The sequence below is a fragment of the Xyrauchen texanus genome, chromosome 4, assembly GCF_025860055.1.
Source record: "Xyrauchen texanus isolate HMW12.3.18 chromosome 4, RBS_HiC_50CHRs, whole genome shotgun sequence".
Taxonomy (NCBI): Eukaryota; Metazoa; Chordata; class Actinopteri; order Cypriniformes; family Catostomidae; genus Xyrauchen; species Xyrauchen texanus.
In genome coordinates, this window is record NC_068279.1 from 46,152,589 (window position 1) to 46,170,341 (window position 17,753).

At 35.3% G+C, this 17,753-nt stretch overlaps 1 protein-coding gene across 1 annotated transcript in view; it reads left to right on the forward strand.

Annotated features, from left to right (window-relative positions):
- The window catches only part of LOC127637453 (microtubule-associated serine/threonine-protein kinase 4-like), a 194,870-nt gene that overhangs the window by 152,691 nt on the left and 24,426 nt on the right, over positions 1-17,753 (forward strand). The window contains exons 5-12 of the mRNA XM_052118529.1: positions 2,638-2,726; positions 5,261-5,330; positions 6,555-6,633; positions 11,896-12,050; positions 12,526-12,601; positions 15,825-16,034; positions 16,216-16,317; positions 17,002-17,134. Coding sequence (XP_051974489.1) covers positions 2,638-2,726; positions 5,261-5,330; positions 6,555-6,633; positions 11,896-12,050; positions 12,526-12,601; positions 15,825-16,034; positions 16,216-16,317; positions 17,002-17,134 — 914 coding nt within the window. The remainder of the gene's footprint in view (positions 1-2,637; positions 2,727-5,260; positions 5,331-6,554; positions 6,634-11,895; positions 12,051-12,525; positions 12,602-15,824; positions 16,035-16,215; positions 16,318-17,001; positions 17,135-17,753) is intronic.

The following is a 17,753-nucleotide window of genomic DNA, read 5'->3' on the forward strand; positions in this document are numbered from 1 at the left end:
CAGATGCAATGAAAACTAAAAGCGTGTCTCCCGATGAAGTCACACACATACATACATGTGAAAGGGGTGATTCTCTTCGGATAATTTGTTTGTTATATGTTCGTTTCTCTTAAGGGAATTGTAAAATTAGCACAATCCTCTCAGTAGCAGACTAGCAGCTAGTTGTTTACTATTGGTGACTATGGAGCTTCTCTCCTTTCTCAATGCAAGTTTTGGACCAATAACAGGCTGTAGCACCTCCCACAGGCCCTATATGCCCCAAAAGCCTGCCCTGGATTAGGAGCTAAATATGTCCCCTAAAACGGCTTTGAAGAATAGTACAAGTCCTGGGGAAAAGAACAGAAAACAGGCTTTAGAACCTCCAATGGGAAAGGCCCTAATGACTAGAGAAGAGACCACAGTCACATGTTCACTTCCCCTCTAAGATGTCACCCTGTCCTCCAGTATTCTGCTAGGGCAAGCATCACTATTTTTATTGGTCTTATTAAGGTTAGGGATTTCAACAAACCCCTTGCCATGAGTATTCAGCACATGGCTTGTCCCTCAATTTTTGTGTCACATGAATGAAACATCAAATGCACAACTTATTTTATTGGCTAGATTGTAAGAAGTCTTGCATCTTGGCTCTGTGTTGCCAGTGGAGGTGTTCCTGCCAATGTTTTTTCAATATTTCTTCATGAGACATTTTGACCATGAGCAGTAATTTGAGTATCTTCAGGAAGAATCACACTGCCTTAGCACAATGAAACCATTGGCAAATTCATGTCTTCAGTAATGTCAGCTAGAGTGTCAGTAAGCCTCCACATGGTGTGGCTGGAACAAGGCAAAGCTATATACAAAATATGGATAGTAGAAATTTGTGAAGGTGTACAGCCCATGCCCTTCAACCATGATGGCACCATGTGAAAGGCTCTTTGAGGATGCGTCATCTGTAGACGGATCTGGGAAGAGCGAGAGAAGGAATGTGAAACAGCTTACAGGATACTTACACTGAGACTTTGCTGAGATATCTTGACAAGCACAAGAGTAGCAGATTGTGGAATTTTTTGTTGTGGTTTGGTTTTGCTTTGTGTTAGGTTTGTTTACGTTTGGCATGTTTTGATATGTTTTTGATATGTTTTTAATTGGCATGTTTTTTTGCTCTTTAGTTTTGTTTTTGGTTTGGGTGTGGTTTTGTTTCATATGTTTATTATTTTCTTTTGCTTGGTTTTGTTCATTTGTTTGATTAAAGGCTTGAAGTTTACAAACAAGCGACTATGTGTCAAATAAAGTGACATTTAAAGGTTGTCAAGTATGTAATTTCTTCACTACTTGGCACCAAACGTTTTCAAACATCATCTTTACCAACACTCTTTAGACTCATCATGCCCTTTCGCACTCTCTGATTCGCTATGAACAAATAGGTCATACTAAATAATAGGTGATAAACATTTAACGTCGTAATGAACAAGACCACAGACACACCAGACACACCAGACATGAAACATTTGAAAGAAATTGGTTGAACACTTTACCAAAAATAACCACAGCCCAATCTCACACACTTGGTTGAGCTAGAAAGGGAATGATGGAGCTGAGCGGGCCGCTCAAATGATAAACATCAGTGTTTTGATAGTGCCTGGGAGGCTCAGTGGTTACACATTAGGGTGAGGTAAAACTATGAATGGCTTACTATTATAGTTGTCATGATAATCATGTGGCTTGATGAGGAGTGGTGTGTTAATGCTTTTCTAAGTGATCAGACTAATGATTTTCACCTGTTGGATGAAATAAATGCATATTGATTCATATTTAGGATGCAGCATATGTAGCTATGGGGGTGGGCTTCTTAGGCCTGTAACACCCAGTTTGCAACAACCCAGAACCCTCCGTATTGCGATGCCCCAGCAGCCACTCACAACACAATTTTAAATATGTTGAAATTTTGCAAAGGAAAGCACCACTTCAAGAAAATATTTTTATATATATATTAATTTTATTTTCATGCATACTATACTTTAGGGTAGAATCTAGTAGATAACCTTTTCTTTTTACTTTTTCTTCATTCTGTATGGTATGGTGGGCAAATTACTCTTGTATTACTCCGTAAAAAGAAAGTTGATTTCAGCAAATGATTTTGCTGTTTCACAAGTGTAAGCTTAACATTGTGTATGGATATGAAAGATTTGAAAACTGTGATTTTAAAGCTGTTTGCCATCTTTCTAACTTCCTAGCCACTGAAATAGACCCTTATAACGAAACCAAATGCCTTTTCCTCCTAAAACCTGTCCTCCAAAGACATGATGCCAGAAGCCTGAACATGCAATGTAACAAACACACAGTTTTCTGAGTTTTGATTCTTTTGTGCTGTTTACAAAGCCTATATATATATATATATATATATATATATATATATATATATATATATATATATATATATATATATATATATATATATATATTAATGCCCATAGCAGCTTTGACTTCATTGTATTTCTCTTTGCACAATCACAGACTAATATTAAAGATAATTACTTTCATTGTATTATTTAAAACCATTTAAAGATTAAATGTTTCTTGTATTTTTACTGTAATAAAAAGGTGTTGTCTTTTCAGTGGGCTGTTAACAATACACAATGCTTTACTTTGCTTTTGTAGCTGCAGGACGAGCAACAGAAAGAGTCTGATAGGAAGCGGACAGTCGTCAGCTCTTCCTCGGCCACACTCGCCTCTATCATCACACACAGGTAACCTGTTCAGTGTCTGTCTGTGTTTTTGTCTGATTTTGCTGTTTCGGAAGGAAATTGGTACTTTAATTCACTAAAGTGGCATTCAACTGATCACAAATTATAGTCAGGACATTACTGATGTATAAAACAGCACCATCACTATTTGAATTTTTTTTTTTTTTATCAAATCTAGACAGGCCTCAATTCCAGCAGCCATCACTCCAACACCTTATCCTTGAGTAATCATGATAAATGGCTAATTTGGTGCTAGAAAATCACTTGCCATTATGGCTTGCCATAGTGATGTTTTGAGGAATGAAGGCTATACAATGCTTGAAACTGCCAAAAAACTGAAGATTTCATACAAAGGTGTACACTATAAAGGATTAACTGGCTCTAACAAGGGCAGAAAGAGATGTGGAGGACCAGATGTACAACTAAACAAGAGGATGAGTACATCAGAGTCTCTAGTTTGAGAAATAGACGCACCACATTTCCTCCGCTGCACCATGTTTCATGTACAACAGTAAAGAGAAGACTCAGGGGAGCAGGCCTTATGGGAAGAATTGCAAAAAAAAGCCACTTTTGAAACAGAAAAAGAAAAAGAAAAGGTTAGAGTGGGCAAAGAAACATTTGGACAAGAGATAATTGGAAAAGAGTGTTATGGATCTTAACCCCATTGAGCTTTTGTGGGATCAGCTAGACTAAGATGTGTGAGAAGTGCCCGACAAGACAGTCATATCTATGGCAAGTGCTACAGGAAGTGTGGGGTGAAATGTCACCTGAGTATCTGGACAAACTGACAGCTGGAATATCAAGGATCTGCAAAGCTGTCACTGCTGTACGTGGAGGATTTTTTGTTGAAACTCTTTGAAGTAGTTTAAGTTTAGTTTCTGAACATTTTTTTCAAATAGTCATTTTTCACATTATTAATGTCCTGACTCTACATTGTGATCAGCTGAATGCCACTGTAGTGAATAAAAGTACCAATTTCTTTCCATAAAAGCTAAATCTGTACATTATTCCAAACTTTTGGCCGCCAGTGTACACATGTGTCAGACGGACGCTTTTGGAGCCTCTTACTTCGGTTGTGCAGCATCATAAACACAGTGTTTTAGCATGTACACCTGCTTGTCTGTACAGCTAGATTTGCAATTTCTGCCCCTAAAGCAAAATGTTTGTACTTCAGGTTTTAATTGAACACTTAATTCACACTTAATTGTATGATTTTGGTAGGAATGGTACAAATACTCCTTATTACAGTCCAAAGACTTGATTCTTTGCATTATTTTTAACACATTATTTTGAAATATAATTAATCACACAAAATTTGTTAAATCAAAAGCCCTGGTTATATTTATGTATTGAACGATGCATGCACAAGTCGAACTGAGAGCATATAATACTATTATTTTTTCATCCCAATTTATTATATAAAGTCATTTTGAGATATATACTGTATATATATCACTAGACCACTAGTAAAATGAGTGATGTAAATAAAACTCAAATATAAATTGTATCTATATCTATAATCTATATGGTTAGCAGCTGTGTATGAATATCAGGAAATGAGTCGCTGCTAATAACATCCATCAGCTAAAGCTCAGGGGTTCACTTTATCAACACCGGAGGGGCCATACACATAACGTCTGTTAATTACCTATTAACTCCTTCCATATTTAATCAAGTTAATTATCTATAATTGTTGCAGTGCTTAAGGCAGATTTTTAGGGTTGTTGGAAGTTGGACATTGACTCTAATGGCTGTGATTTGGGATCTCCTAGACCCTCGCACATGCCCATATTGCCAAAAGCAATCCCCAGAAACAGCGGGGATCTGCTAATAAGAGCACAGAGCACGTATGGTGACAGGGATGATGTAGGAGCCTCAGCTGACACTAGCTTAAAGGGAAAGATCTCCCCAAAATAAGATTTCTGTCATTGTGTTCTCACCCTCGTTTTTTTTTTTTTTTTTAAACAAAGTTAAAAACATTTTGCACCTTAAAAATAGTCATTACATTCATTGACTATATTCCAAAGCAGCTAAAGCCGTGAGATTGCTTTCCAGACCAAACCGAAATTTAAGTTGCTATTCACTAAAAACCTCCCTGTCCCTCAGAAGATGGGGGCTCTGCATTGATTAAAGTACAGAAGATAATAATACTATCCATATTATTGATACATAGAAGATTCTTGATTGATCTATCAAACAATAAGTGTTATTTCAGCAACACTAGTGGCACCAAACAAAAATGCATAAATTAATGAGTGTTTTTCTGTCTTTTTTTTCATTATTACTTGGATAAAAGATCAATAAAAAAAAAAATAAAAAAATGTCTTGTTTTCAAGACAGAAAAATATTAACGTATAACCTCAGAAAGCTTCTCTTGGTGTGGAACATTATTTTTGCTATTCCATTTGGCTGCAGAAATTACACACTTCACTTAATAGTTATTTTCTTCTGCAGTTCACCGGCAAAGTGAAAGCTTTAAACCAGTTTTAGTGAAACTTCAAGACTGTTAAAACTATTTTTGATTTTTTTTTTTGCAGGCACAAGTCCTCAAGACAGCCCTAGGAACTTTTCGCCGAGTGCTTCAGCTCATTTCTCCTTCACACGCAGGTAAAGGACACATTCTTCAGACACTTTCATTACTTTTTTTTTATTATTATTATTATTATTATTATTATTACCAGAAAATCTGAGGAAAGACACAGTGCACCCAATAAGTATTTGGGCACTTGAGCCACTCTAAACAATGACTATCATTGCATTAGATTACTTAATACCAACCAGGTGGCATTTACTTGCAAGAAAGATAGCAAAAGTACACATTTACAGTAAAACATTTCACAAAAAATAAAAGTAATTGGAAGAATAGGAAATGTTTTTAAGTGTTAAAGGGTTAGTTCTCCCAAAAATGAGAATATTTGATGGATGGATGCGTTTTTTTGGGCTTCAAAATCTAAGGTACCATTCACTCCCATTATAAAGTTTGGAAGAGCCAGGATATTTTTTTAATATAACTCCAATTGTGTTTGGCTGAAAGAAGAAAGTCATATACACCTAGGATGGCTTGAGGGTGAGGAAATTATTGGATAATTTTCATTTTTGGGTGAACTAACCCTTTAAGTGTTTAAAAACTTTCTGGAGTCACAGTCATCAGTAATAATATATATCAGTAATATATTGTTAAACACTTAGACAATTTAACATTTATATATTTATAAAACACAGTTTGATAGATAAGTAGCTGTATTTTTAGAATCGTGGTCCAGATCTGTCAAGAATAACAGGAAATAAACAACATGTTCTTTGATGAGAAGAACATTCTGAGAACATTTTGTTGCTTTCGCAGGAGATGACGGGGCATCTACGGCTTGAGATGGGAATGCAATTAAATCTGGTTCAGAAGCTCAGTTTTTAATCTCATATCAGCAAAGCTAAAATAAGCTAATCAAACAATTTTGGGCATTATCTACTTTATTTTTAAACAACCTATGTAATGCTCCCAGTGTTTGTGGCTTTTGTCTTTCCGTGATTGTTATCATCAGTTCATTCAATCAACTGTCTTGAAAACTTGCAGGAAATTGCTCACAGAGCGCTGCTCTAAAGATAACTGCCTGGAGCTCATGGATTATAATGGCACTTTCATCATCTGTTCTGCTTTGAAAATAAATGACTCACTCAGCATTTACTCTCTTATCTTGTATAACACTCGTCTCTTATATCTTGGAGCCAGTGCAATGTAATAAAATATGTGCCTTCTGTTTATGATGACCCCAAATTCTAGAGTTTGTGTGATTATTTGTGCGAATATGAAGTTAAAGCTGTCTGTATTTGCAGGACTGATGGGCGACGCTGGTCCTTGGCATCACTTCCCTCATCTGGATATGGAACTAACACACCCAGTTCTACCATCTCTGTAAGTACCACACAAGAAAGTGTGTTCATACTGACAGTGATGTGCTTTTATTGACAAAGAGACAGGAAGTCGTTCAGTGTCTGAGAGTTTTCGACTTGAGAAACAGTGTTGGCGATTCAGCAAAGTTGAGCAGATTTAAACTTGGGACAGTTGGATATTGTAGTCGAGTAGGAACACCTAGGGTCACAGTATCAGCACTGATTTTCCATTATATGTATTATATCCATCTCACAGGACTTCCCAGAGATTTTTTAGTCAGCTGAACCCATGTGACCACTAAAATAAATTATTTACTAAAAGTACCCTGAGATTTTAATTATTTTAACTTTTAAATAAATATAAGGAATTATTGTTCAAACTGTGGAATATATTCCTCCATTTGATTTTCTACCAAACAATTGCTCGAATAACAGAACATTTAATATTTGGAGGGGGGGAAAAAGTAAAGAAAAATACATAAATTAAATAGAGATACGTTGCAATATGGCAACTCTACCACAAAGGAAAATGGTCGAAAAATGTTTTTTTCTTAAAGGGATAGTTCACCCAAAAAATCTAAATGCTCCTATAATTTACTCACTCTCATGCCATCCAGGATGATGCATGACTTTCTTTATTCTGCTGAACACCAATCATTTTTAGATTTTTAGAGACATATCTAAGCTCTGTAGGTCCTTACAATGCAAGTGAATGGTGGCCAGAACTTTAAATCCCCAAAAATCATATAAAAACAGTAGAAAAGTGTCTTCAGAGGTGATATGATAGGTGTGGGTGAGAAACAAATCAATATTTAAGTCTTTTTTACCATAAATCTCCATTTTCACTTTCTCTTCCACATTCTTCTTCTTGTGTTTTTGGCGATTTGCATTCTCTGTGCATATCGCCACCCTCTGGGTAGGCAGGAGAATTTATAATAACAAATGATAATAAATAATGCCTATAACATCACTTCTGAAGACATTGATTTAAACCACTGGGGTCTGGATTACTTTGTTGCTGCCTTTATATGCTTTTTAGCACTTTAAAGCCCTGACCATTTATGGACCTACAGAGCTGAAATATTCTTCATAAAATGTTTGTGTTCTACAGAAGAAAGTAAGTCATGCACATTTTTGGGATGAACTATCCCTTTAAAAACTTTCCATTTTTCCTCAAATAAATATATATATTTTTTTTAATAATTGGTGTATTTATTCACATGGAACACCTACAATATAAACTTGAGTGAATAATTATCATGCATTCTTCTGTCTATTATCTATTTTATTTTCACTGTCACAAGATTATAATCTCATGGACAATATGCAGTTCCATCATGAACCCATAGATGTTCGCAAACCCCCGGTTGGGAAATCCTGCATTATAAAATTGTAGGCATTATGCTGTATACAATGAATGCCGCTATAATTATTTCTTTCAGCATTGTCCAATCTTCATTGCTGTATTTTGCTTTGAAGCTTGTAGTTAGTTTAGGTCTGTGTCCTTGCATATATACAGTATATATATATATATATGTACGCGTAACTGAACTAATACTTGGCTGAAACTGTCTGCCATGGATAACAGATGCTTCATGACTGTCTCCCAGTCTGACTAATGTGCCTGTGAGCAGTGCCAGATTTTTTTTGCTGGTAAATATGTCGCTGAATCTGTGCCAGACTGCAAACTCACACGTTTACTCTCTGGTTGTTGTTGTGTTTCACACACAGTCGCCGCAGCTGGCCACCCTCACAGGAAGTGATGCGCAATATGATGCTGGCACACCAGCCAATCAGCTTTCACTTTACAGAAAAGTAACTACAGCAGTACAACCAAATAACACAATGCATAAATTTCCAGCAAAGTAACTTTTTTTTTTTTTCGTACTGAAAGTAAAAATGCTGTGTAATGGGACAAAATCAGAAAATATTTGGTTTGATTCTGGTGATCATGAACAGAATTAGTATGTTTGTGTTATTGGAAATGTATTAGTTTCTGATCCACTGTTGTTGGCTTTAAATACAGCATGATGTAAAAAAATTACGTTGACACAATGCTGCCACACTTTTTTCTTCACTCAGTTATGTCATAAAAACGACATCTTTTCTCGTAATAACGAGATATGTTGTAAAAACGACAGTGTTTCTTGTAATAACGAGATATAATGTTTTAAAAACGACATAGTTTCTCGTAATAATGAGATATTTTGTAAAAATGACAGTTTCTCGTAATAACGAGATATGTTGTAAAAATGACAGTTTCTTGTAATAACGAGATATGTTGTAAAAATGGCATCATTTCTTGTAATAAGATATTATGTTGTAAAAACGACATTGTTTCTCTTTTAATAACGAGATATGTTGTTGTAAAAACAACATTGTTTCTCGTAATAACGAGATATGTTTTAAAAACTGCATAGTTTCTCGTAATATCGAGATATGTTGTAAATATTACATCGTTTTTAGTAATAACAAGATATGTTGTAAAAACGACATCGTTTCTAGTAATAACAAGATATTTTGTAAAAATTATATAGTTTCTAGTAATAATGAGATATGTTGTTAAAACGACATTGTTTCTCTTAATAACAAGATATTTTGTAAAAAATTATATAGTTTCTAGTAATGATGAGATACCTTGTAAAAACAACATAGTTTCTAGTAATAACAAGATACCTTGTAAAAACAACATAGTTTCTAGTAATAACAAGATACCTTGTAAAAACAACATAGTTTCTAGTAATAACAAGATACCTTGTAAAAATGACATCGTTTCTAGTAATAACGAGATATGTTGTAAAAACGACATCGTTTCTCGTAATAACGAGATATGTTGTAAAAACGACATCGTTTCTCGTAATAACAAGATATTTTGTAAAAATTATATAGTTTCTAGTAATAATGAGATACCTTGTAAAAACGACATCGTTTCTCGTAATAACGAGATATGTTTTAAAAACTGCATAGTTTCTCGTAATAACGAGATATTATGTTGTAAAAACGACATCGTTTCTCATAATAACAAGATATGTTGTAAAAACGACATCGTTTCTCGTAATAACAAGATATTTTGTAAAAATTATATAGTTTCTAGTAATAATGAGATACCTTGTAAAAACGACATCGTTTCTAGTAATAACGAGATATGTTGTAAAAACGACATCGTTTCTCGTAATAACGAGATATGTTTTAAAAACTGCATAGTTTATCGTAATAACGAGATATTATGTTGTAAAAACGACATCGTTTCTCGTAATAACGAGATATGTTGTAAAAACGACATCGTTTCTCGTAATAACAAGATATTTTGTAAAAATTATATAGTTTCTAGTAATAATGAGATACCTTGTAAAAACGACATAGTTTCTAGTAATAATGAGATATGTTGTAAAAACGACATCGTTTCTCGTAATAACGAGATATGTTGTAAAAACGACATCGTTTCTCGTAATAACGAGATATTATGTTGTAAAAACGACATCGTTTCTCGTAATAACAAGATATTTTGTAAAAATTGTATATAGTTTCTAGTAATAATGAGATACCTTGTAAAAACGACATTGTTTCTAGTAATAATGAGATATGTTGTAAATATTACATCGTTTCTAGTAATAATGAGATATGTTGTAAATATTACATCGTTTCTAGTAATAACGAGATATGTTGTAAAAAGACATAGTTTCTCGTAATAACGAGATATATTTTAAAAACTGCATAGTTTATCGTAATAACGAGATATTATGTTGTAAAAACGACATCGTTTCTCGTAATAACAAGATATGTTGTAAAAATTACATCGTTTCTAGTAATAATGAGATACCTTGTAAAAACGACATCGTTTCTAGTAATAATGAGATATGTTGTAAATATTACATCGTTTCTAGTAATAATGAGATATGTTGTAAATATTACATTGTTTCTAGTAATAACGAGATATGTTGTAAAAACGACATAGTTTCTCGTAATAACGAGATATATTTTAAAAACTGCATAGTTTATCGTAATAACGAGATATTATGTTGTAAAAACAACATCGTTTCTCGTAATAACAAGATATGTTGTAAAAACAACATCGTTTCTCGTAATAACAAGATATTTTGTAAAAATTATATAGTTTCTAGTAATAATGAGTTACCTTGTAAAAACGACATAGTTTCTAGTAATAACGAGATATGTTGTAAAAACGACATCGTTTCTCGTAATAACGAGATATTATGTTGTAAAAACGACATCATTTCTCGTAATAACGAGATATTATGTTGTAAAAACGACATCGTTTCTCGTAATAACAAGATATTTTGTAAAAATTATATAGTTTCTAGTAATAATGAGATACCTTGTAAAAACGACATCGTTTCTAGTAATAACGAGATATGTTGTAAAAACGACATAGTTTCTAGTAATAATGAGATATGTTGTAAATATTACATCGTTTCTAGTAATAATGAGATATGTTGTAACAACGACATCGTTTCTAGTAATAATGAGATATGTTGTAACAACGACATTGTTTCCAGTAATAACGGGATATTTTGTAAATATTACATTGTTTCTAGTAATAATGAGATATGTTGTAAAAACGATATCGTTTCTCGTAATAACAAGATATTTTGTAAAAATTATATAGTTTCTAGTAATAACGAGATATGTTGTAAAAACTCAAAATATCAAACAATTGTATGTGTAGGGTTAATCTACCACTGAGTAGCTACATTTAACTGTAAGCACATGTGGGCGGGGACATGCAAAGTGATTCTTAGCCCAAGTTAATTTGTGAGATGCTCAAAGCACGACAGAAGATCTCTTTTTTATGACAACATCTCCTTATTATGAGAATCTTTTTAGTTTTTTCAACATAATAGCTCATTATTATGAAAAAAGATGTTGTTTTACGACATACAGTAACTGAGTGAAAAGAATCATATGTATGTGGCAGCATTGCTCCACCATACAAAATAAATTCAGGTCACCACAATATATTCGACGAATGAAAGAAGCAGTAATTGTTTAATTCATTGTCTAAAACAGTCTCACATCATGGTTACAATAGGCCCCTCACTTAAATACTTACATGTTTGACTGAAGTCTCCATTCTTCATGTTTTCAGGGTTATGACTATCAAGAAACCAGTATAAATCAAGCACTGTTTATGCTCCTCGCCCGCATGCTCGCATACAGTATTGATGTGTGACATAGCACATCAGTCGTCATCTTTTGTTTGTTGTTTTGTTTTCATTTCATTTGTCTTCTTTTCTTTTTCAATGTATTTTCGTTTCACTTCCAGTCATCCTGTTCATCACAGGAGAAGCTCCATCAACTGCCCTTCCAGCCCACGCCAGATGAGCTCCATTTCCTGTCCAAACATTTCTGCACCGAGAGCATCTCTGGAGACGAACACAGGAGAGTCACGCCCATGCGGCCACGCTCTCGCAGTCTCAGGTATGGGAAGCTTGTATGTTGTTGCCTTTTACGGTATTGTAAGTCCCAATTCCTTTACTAGCCATTCTAGATATAATGTAAGATCAGAATGAATGCGTACCAAATTATGTTGACAGTGGTGACAGGAATATTCCAACAGTGCCTGGACGGTATACTATTTCCAGTAGATTTAGGAAGTGTGCATCCATGCATTCTTTGTAGACTGATATTGCACATAACATGCTACCAGTGGATGGTAGTTTATCTTGGATTGGCTACATTTCAAATGCTACCTTTGAACAGAAGTTTATAAAATTATAAAGTAGAAGTAAATTGGGATGCCTGCAGCGTTTCTCTGTCTCAAAATACTAAGATTACATTTTTTGCAAAATGGGCTGATCCTAAAATTACCAACAATTTTGAAATGCCACTGCAAACTCAAAATTATGGTAAGACCGTATACGTTTTGAAAAATATGTTTTCTTTGCTTTGACAGTCCTGGAAGATCGGCGTCATGCTGTGACCATGAGATTATCATGATGAATCATGTGTATAAAGAAAGATTTCCTAAGGTAAGTGAAACCCATTTTCACTAAGCTCATTCAGGGTCATAAGATAAGCTATTTTAATGGTTCAGACATTGGCAGCTGAAAAAAGTGCTCTCGGGATTTGTTTTTCTAAGTTTCAATCCAAGATTAATTGACACAGCGACACAACCAGAGTGAGATGTTTCCAAAGTGTGCCGCAGGTGTACATTGACAAGTCCTTAGAAAATCCCTTATAATAAATTTACATATATTTATATATATATATACACAGGTGGCCAAAAGTTTGGAATAATGTACAGATTTTGCTCTTATGGAGAGAAATTGGTACTTTGATTCACCAAAGTGGTATTCAACTGATCAAAATGTATAATCAGAACATTAATAATGTACAAAAATACTATTATAATTTGAAAGAAAATTTCTGATGTTCTTAAACTACAAAGATTTCTAATTTTAAAAAAAATCCTCCACATGTAGCATTGACAGCTTTGCAGATCCTTGTTAGCTGTTAGTTTGTCCAGATACTCAGGTGACATTTCACCCCTCACTTCCTGTAGCACTTGCCATAGATGTGACTGTCTTGTCGGGCACTTCTCACACACCTTACAGTCTAGCTGATCCCACAAAAGCTCAATGTGGTTAAGATCCATAACACTCTTTTCCAATTATCTGTTGTCCAATGTCTGTTTCTTTTCCAACTCTAACCTTTTCTTTTTGTTTTTCTGTTTCAAAAGTGGCTTTTTCTTCCCATAAGTCCTGCACCCCTGAGTCTTCTCTTTACTGTTGTACATGAAACTGGTGTTGAGCGGGTAGAATTCAATGAAGCTGTCAGCGGAGTACATGTGACCTATTTCTCAAACTAGAGACTCTGATGTACTTATCCTCTTGTTTAGTTGTACATCTGGTCTTCCACATCTCTTTCTGTCCTTGTTAGAGCCAGTTAATCCTTTATAGTGTACACCTTTCAGAAAGCTTTCAGAAATCTTCAGTTTTTTGGCAATTTCAAACATTGTATAGCCTCCATTCCTCAAAACAATTTGATCAAAAATGACTTTTTTCAAATAGTGATAGTGCTGTTTTTTTACATCAGTGATGTCCTGACTATACTTTGTGATCAGCTGAATGCCACTTTGGTGAATTGATGTACCAATTTCCTTCTGAAACAGCAAAATTCCAAACTTTTGACCACCAGTGTGTGTGTATATATATATATACACTACCAGTCAAAAGTTTTGAAACACTTGACTGAAATGTTTCTCATGATTTAAAAAATCTTTTGATCTGCAGGTGTATGCTTAAATCTTTGAAATTAGTTTTTAGACAAAGTTCTACCATATTAATTTAATTACAAAACTAATTTTTTTTTAATTTGATGACTTGGACCAAATAATAAAGAAAAGCAGCCAATAAGTGCCCAACATAGATGGGAACAACATCAGTACTGTTTAAAAAGCATCCCAGGGTGATACCTCAAGATGTTGGTTGAGAAAATGTCAAGAGTACATGACTGAAAAATCAAGGCAAAGGGCTGACTACTTTGAAGATGCTAAAATATTACATTTACATTTACATTTATGCATTTGGCAGACGCTTTTATCCAAAATTATATACAGTGCAATTATTACAGGGACAATCCCCCCGGAGCAACCTGGAGTTAAGTGCCTTGCTCAAGGACACAATGATGGTGGCCTTGGGGTTCGAACCAGCAACCTTCTGATTAACAGCCCTGTGCTTTAGCCACTATGCCACCACCACTCCACACAGTTTTCACAGTTTATTTTGGATTTTGTTTATTCACAATATAATTCCCATATATCCATTTATGTTATCCCATAGTTTTGATGACTTTACTATTATTCTAAAATGTGAAGAAGAAAATTATAATAAAGAATGAGTAAGTGTTTCAAAACTTTTGAACGGTTGTGTGTGTGTAGATGTGTATGTGTGTATGTATATATATATATATATATATATATATATATATACGTATACACACACACACACACAGTACTGTGCAAATGTTTTAGGCACTTGTGAAAAATGTTGCATAGTGAGGATATCTTCAAAAATAATGACATAAATAGTTTTCATTTATCACTTTGGCATACAAAGTCAGTTAAACATAAAAGCTAAATCAATATTCTGTGTGACCATCTTTGCCTTTAAAACAGCACCAATTTTCTTAGGTACACCTGGACACAGTTTTTCTTGATTGTTGGCAGATAGGATGTTCCAAGCTCCACAGTTCTTCTATCTATTTTGGCTTACTCAATTGGTTCTGTCTCTTTATGTAATCTCATACTGACCCGATGTCAGTGGGGGGATTTGTGGGGGCCATGACATCTGTTGCAGGGCTCCCTGTTCTTCTATTCTAATCTTTTCTATTTGCAAAAGTAAAGTTTGTGAGTCTAACATTTATATTTCCTATTGACACACTAAAGCTGAAGATATAAATAACCATCTTAAGACAAATGATTTTGTGAAACATCTTATGTGCCTAAGAATTTTGTACTGTTGTGTATCTGTTACTTATGTGTTTGAGTAGCAGTTATTATTAAAACATGGAATCTGTACACTTTTCAAATGTTTTGTGCTGATTGTACGGGAAAGTGTGCTGAATTTCTGCTGAATGAATTTCAAATATAGGATAATGGGTTAAACTGAGCCTGTAACTGCTGATCTTCTGGGATTTTCACACACAACAGTCACAATGGTGCCAAAAACAAAAAACATCCAGTGAGTGACAGTTCTGTGGATGAAAATGCCTTGTTTGATGAGAGAGGTCACAGAGGATGGCCAGAATGGTTCGAGCTAACAAAGGCAATGGTAATTCAGATATCCACTCTGTACAATTGTGGTGAGAAGAATATCATAACTGAATGCTATTCTGAGATGCGGATTGGCGCTGTTTTGAGGGCACGAGGCGGACCTACACAATGTTAGGCAGATGGTTTTAATGTTGTGGCTGATCGGTGTGTGCTTATAAGCTATGTCTTGAAATTTCCCAACAGGATTCTTATTGGTTGTTGAAACTATTACCAAATTAGCCAAACTAAAGAGTTATCATGCAGTTGGCATGTTACAGTATGTGAAAACTTATTGGATGCCAGGCATTCAACTTCTTCAGAACTTTCAAAAGATTTCTGTGGGCCCACACATTTACCCAAAGCCATTATGGCCTATCATGGACTTGGCTGGTATTCACCAACACACAATGCAGAACTGACTCCATCTCTCCACCCCTCAGGCCACTGCTCAGATGGAGGAGCGCATCAAGGAAATCATTCAGAGCAACTCCCCTGAGAACGTCCTGCCTCTGGCCGATGGTGTGCTCAGCTTTGCTCACCACCAGATCATCGAGCTGGCCAGAGACTGCCTGGAGATGTCTCGCCTTGGCCTGGTCACCTCCCGATACTTTTGTGAGCTCACAGATAAACTGGAAAGGCTCTTTCAGGAGGTAAATGATGCCTCCAGAGGCTTTGTTTTTGTTCTTTCAGTATTTGAAATGCTTTCCCCTGTGTAATGAATCCGCCAGACTTAAAAGCAAATTATTCTTGCCTTTCAACTAGTTTCTCTATTGCTTTCATTGATGCATGGCTAGATGGCCATTTGTGATGTGTTGTTTCATTGTAATGCAGTCGACTGAGCGATCAGAGAGTGCAGAGGTGGCCTTCATCAAGGAGCTGGTGAAAAAGATACTCATTGTCATCGCCAGGCCCGCACGACTCCTGGAATGTCTGGTAGGGTCTTTGCAAGCATGTTGAATGTTCCTCAACAACAAAACTCGCCTTGTGATTGCTCCTGTAAATTCAGATTGCTTTCATTTCAGTAAATGGTCAGATGTTTACCCGACAGCTAATTCAATTTATTCAATTTAAATTAGGGGTGCAAGATTTCTCAGCAGGCGGTAAAAAGATGTCACGATACCAGTGTTTCTGCCTACCAGTAGTAATCTCCGACTCAATTCGAGACCTGCACGCTGTCTGACTGACAAACGACTTCTTTCAAATGCTCACGATTATTTGGCCATGTGCTCTGTTACTGCTTTTACACTGAAATGGACAGTTAATACAAATGAAATCATGATGTGTCCTAGTGTGATTATTAAACCGAGAAAGACTGCAATCTTCGTCTGTATGAGCTGCGTGCTTTAAACGAATGTGTTAAGCCGACCGCCCCTACATTGGAAATTCCACATAGAGACATTGAGAATCATTTCCATTGTTTGAGAGATCAAACAAAATGTTGTCACCACGTGACACACTGGGGAAGGCTTTTGGCCAAAACGTTTGTTTTAATTCCCCTGAATAAAAGAATAAATAGAGAGACAAAGCAGAGCACTAATCCACTGATAACTGCACATGGAGACTATACGTTTATATAATTACAATTGGGTTCAAATATTAATGTGTTCTGTCTTGTAGGAGTTTGACCCTGAAGAGTTCTATCATCTTTTGGAGGCTGCAGAGGGTCATGCCAAAGAGGGCCAAGGCATCAAAACTGACATCCCACGATACATTATCAGCCAACTTGGTCTGACAAGGGATCCACTTGAGGGTAGGAGAACCTCAATACATGGATACATTTTACTAATTCATAGAAAGTTTCATATTAAAAATCACAAGGACCAACCTGATTGGTTGACTGCTACGCAACTTCAGGGAGTCATGGCGCTCAGGTTTATATTGCTTTGTCAGAAACAAAGGTGTATTCATCAGTTATGTGTGATATATTGCACTTTAAAGGAGTAGTTCACCCAAAAATGAATACTTATAATTGGCTCACCCTAAAGACGTTCCATGACAACATGGAACACAAAAGGAGAAAAATGATCTCGGTCTGTCTTTTCAGTACAAAGACTTAAAATCTTAAAAAGTATAATCCAAAAGTATCATAAAATTAGTCCATGAAACTTATACGCCATATTTAAAATATTCTGAAAGGGGTTTTGGCAAGATCCCTATTGGCGCCCATACCGGGGACACACCCCAACCACCCAATCACCACCAACCAATATGTAGAACATCAGCATATGTGGAAGAAGTTCCTTTTTGTTTTAAGACTAACATTGCTTTCTTTGTTTCTTTAACTGCTTTCCTGTTAACTCTCTGTAGAGACTCTTGGTTGACTATTTCTGTTCCCCCATTCGCTCCATAAATGACATTCCCAGTATTTT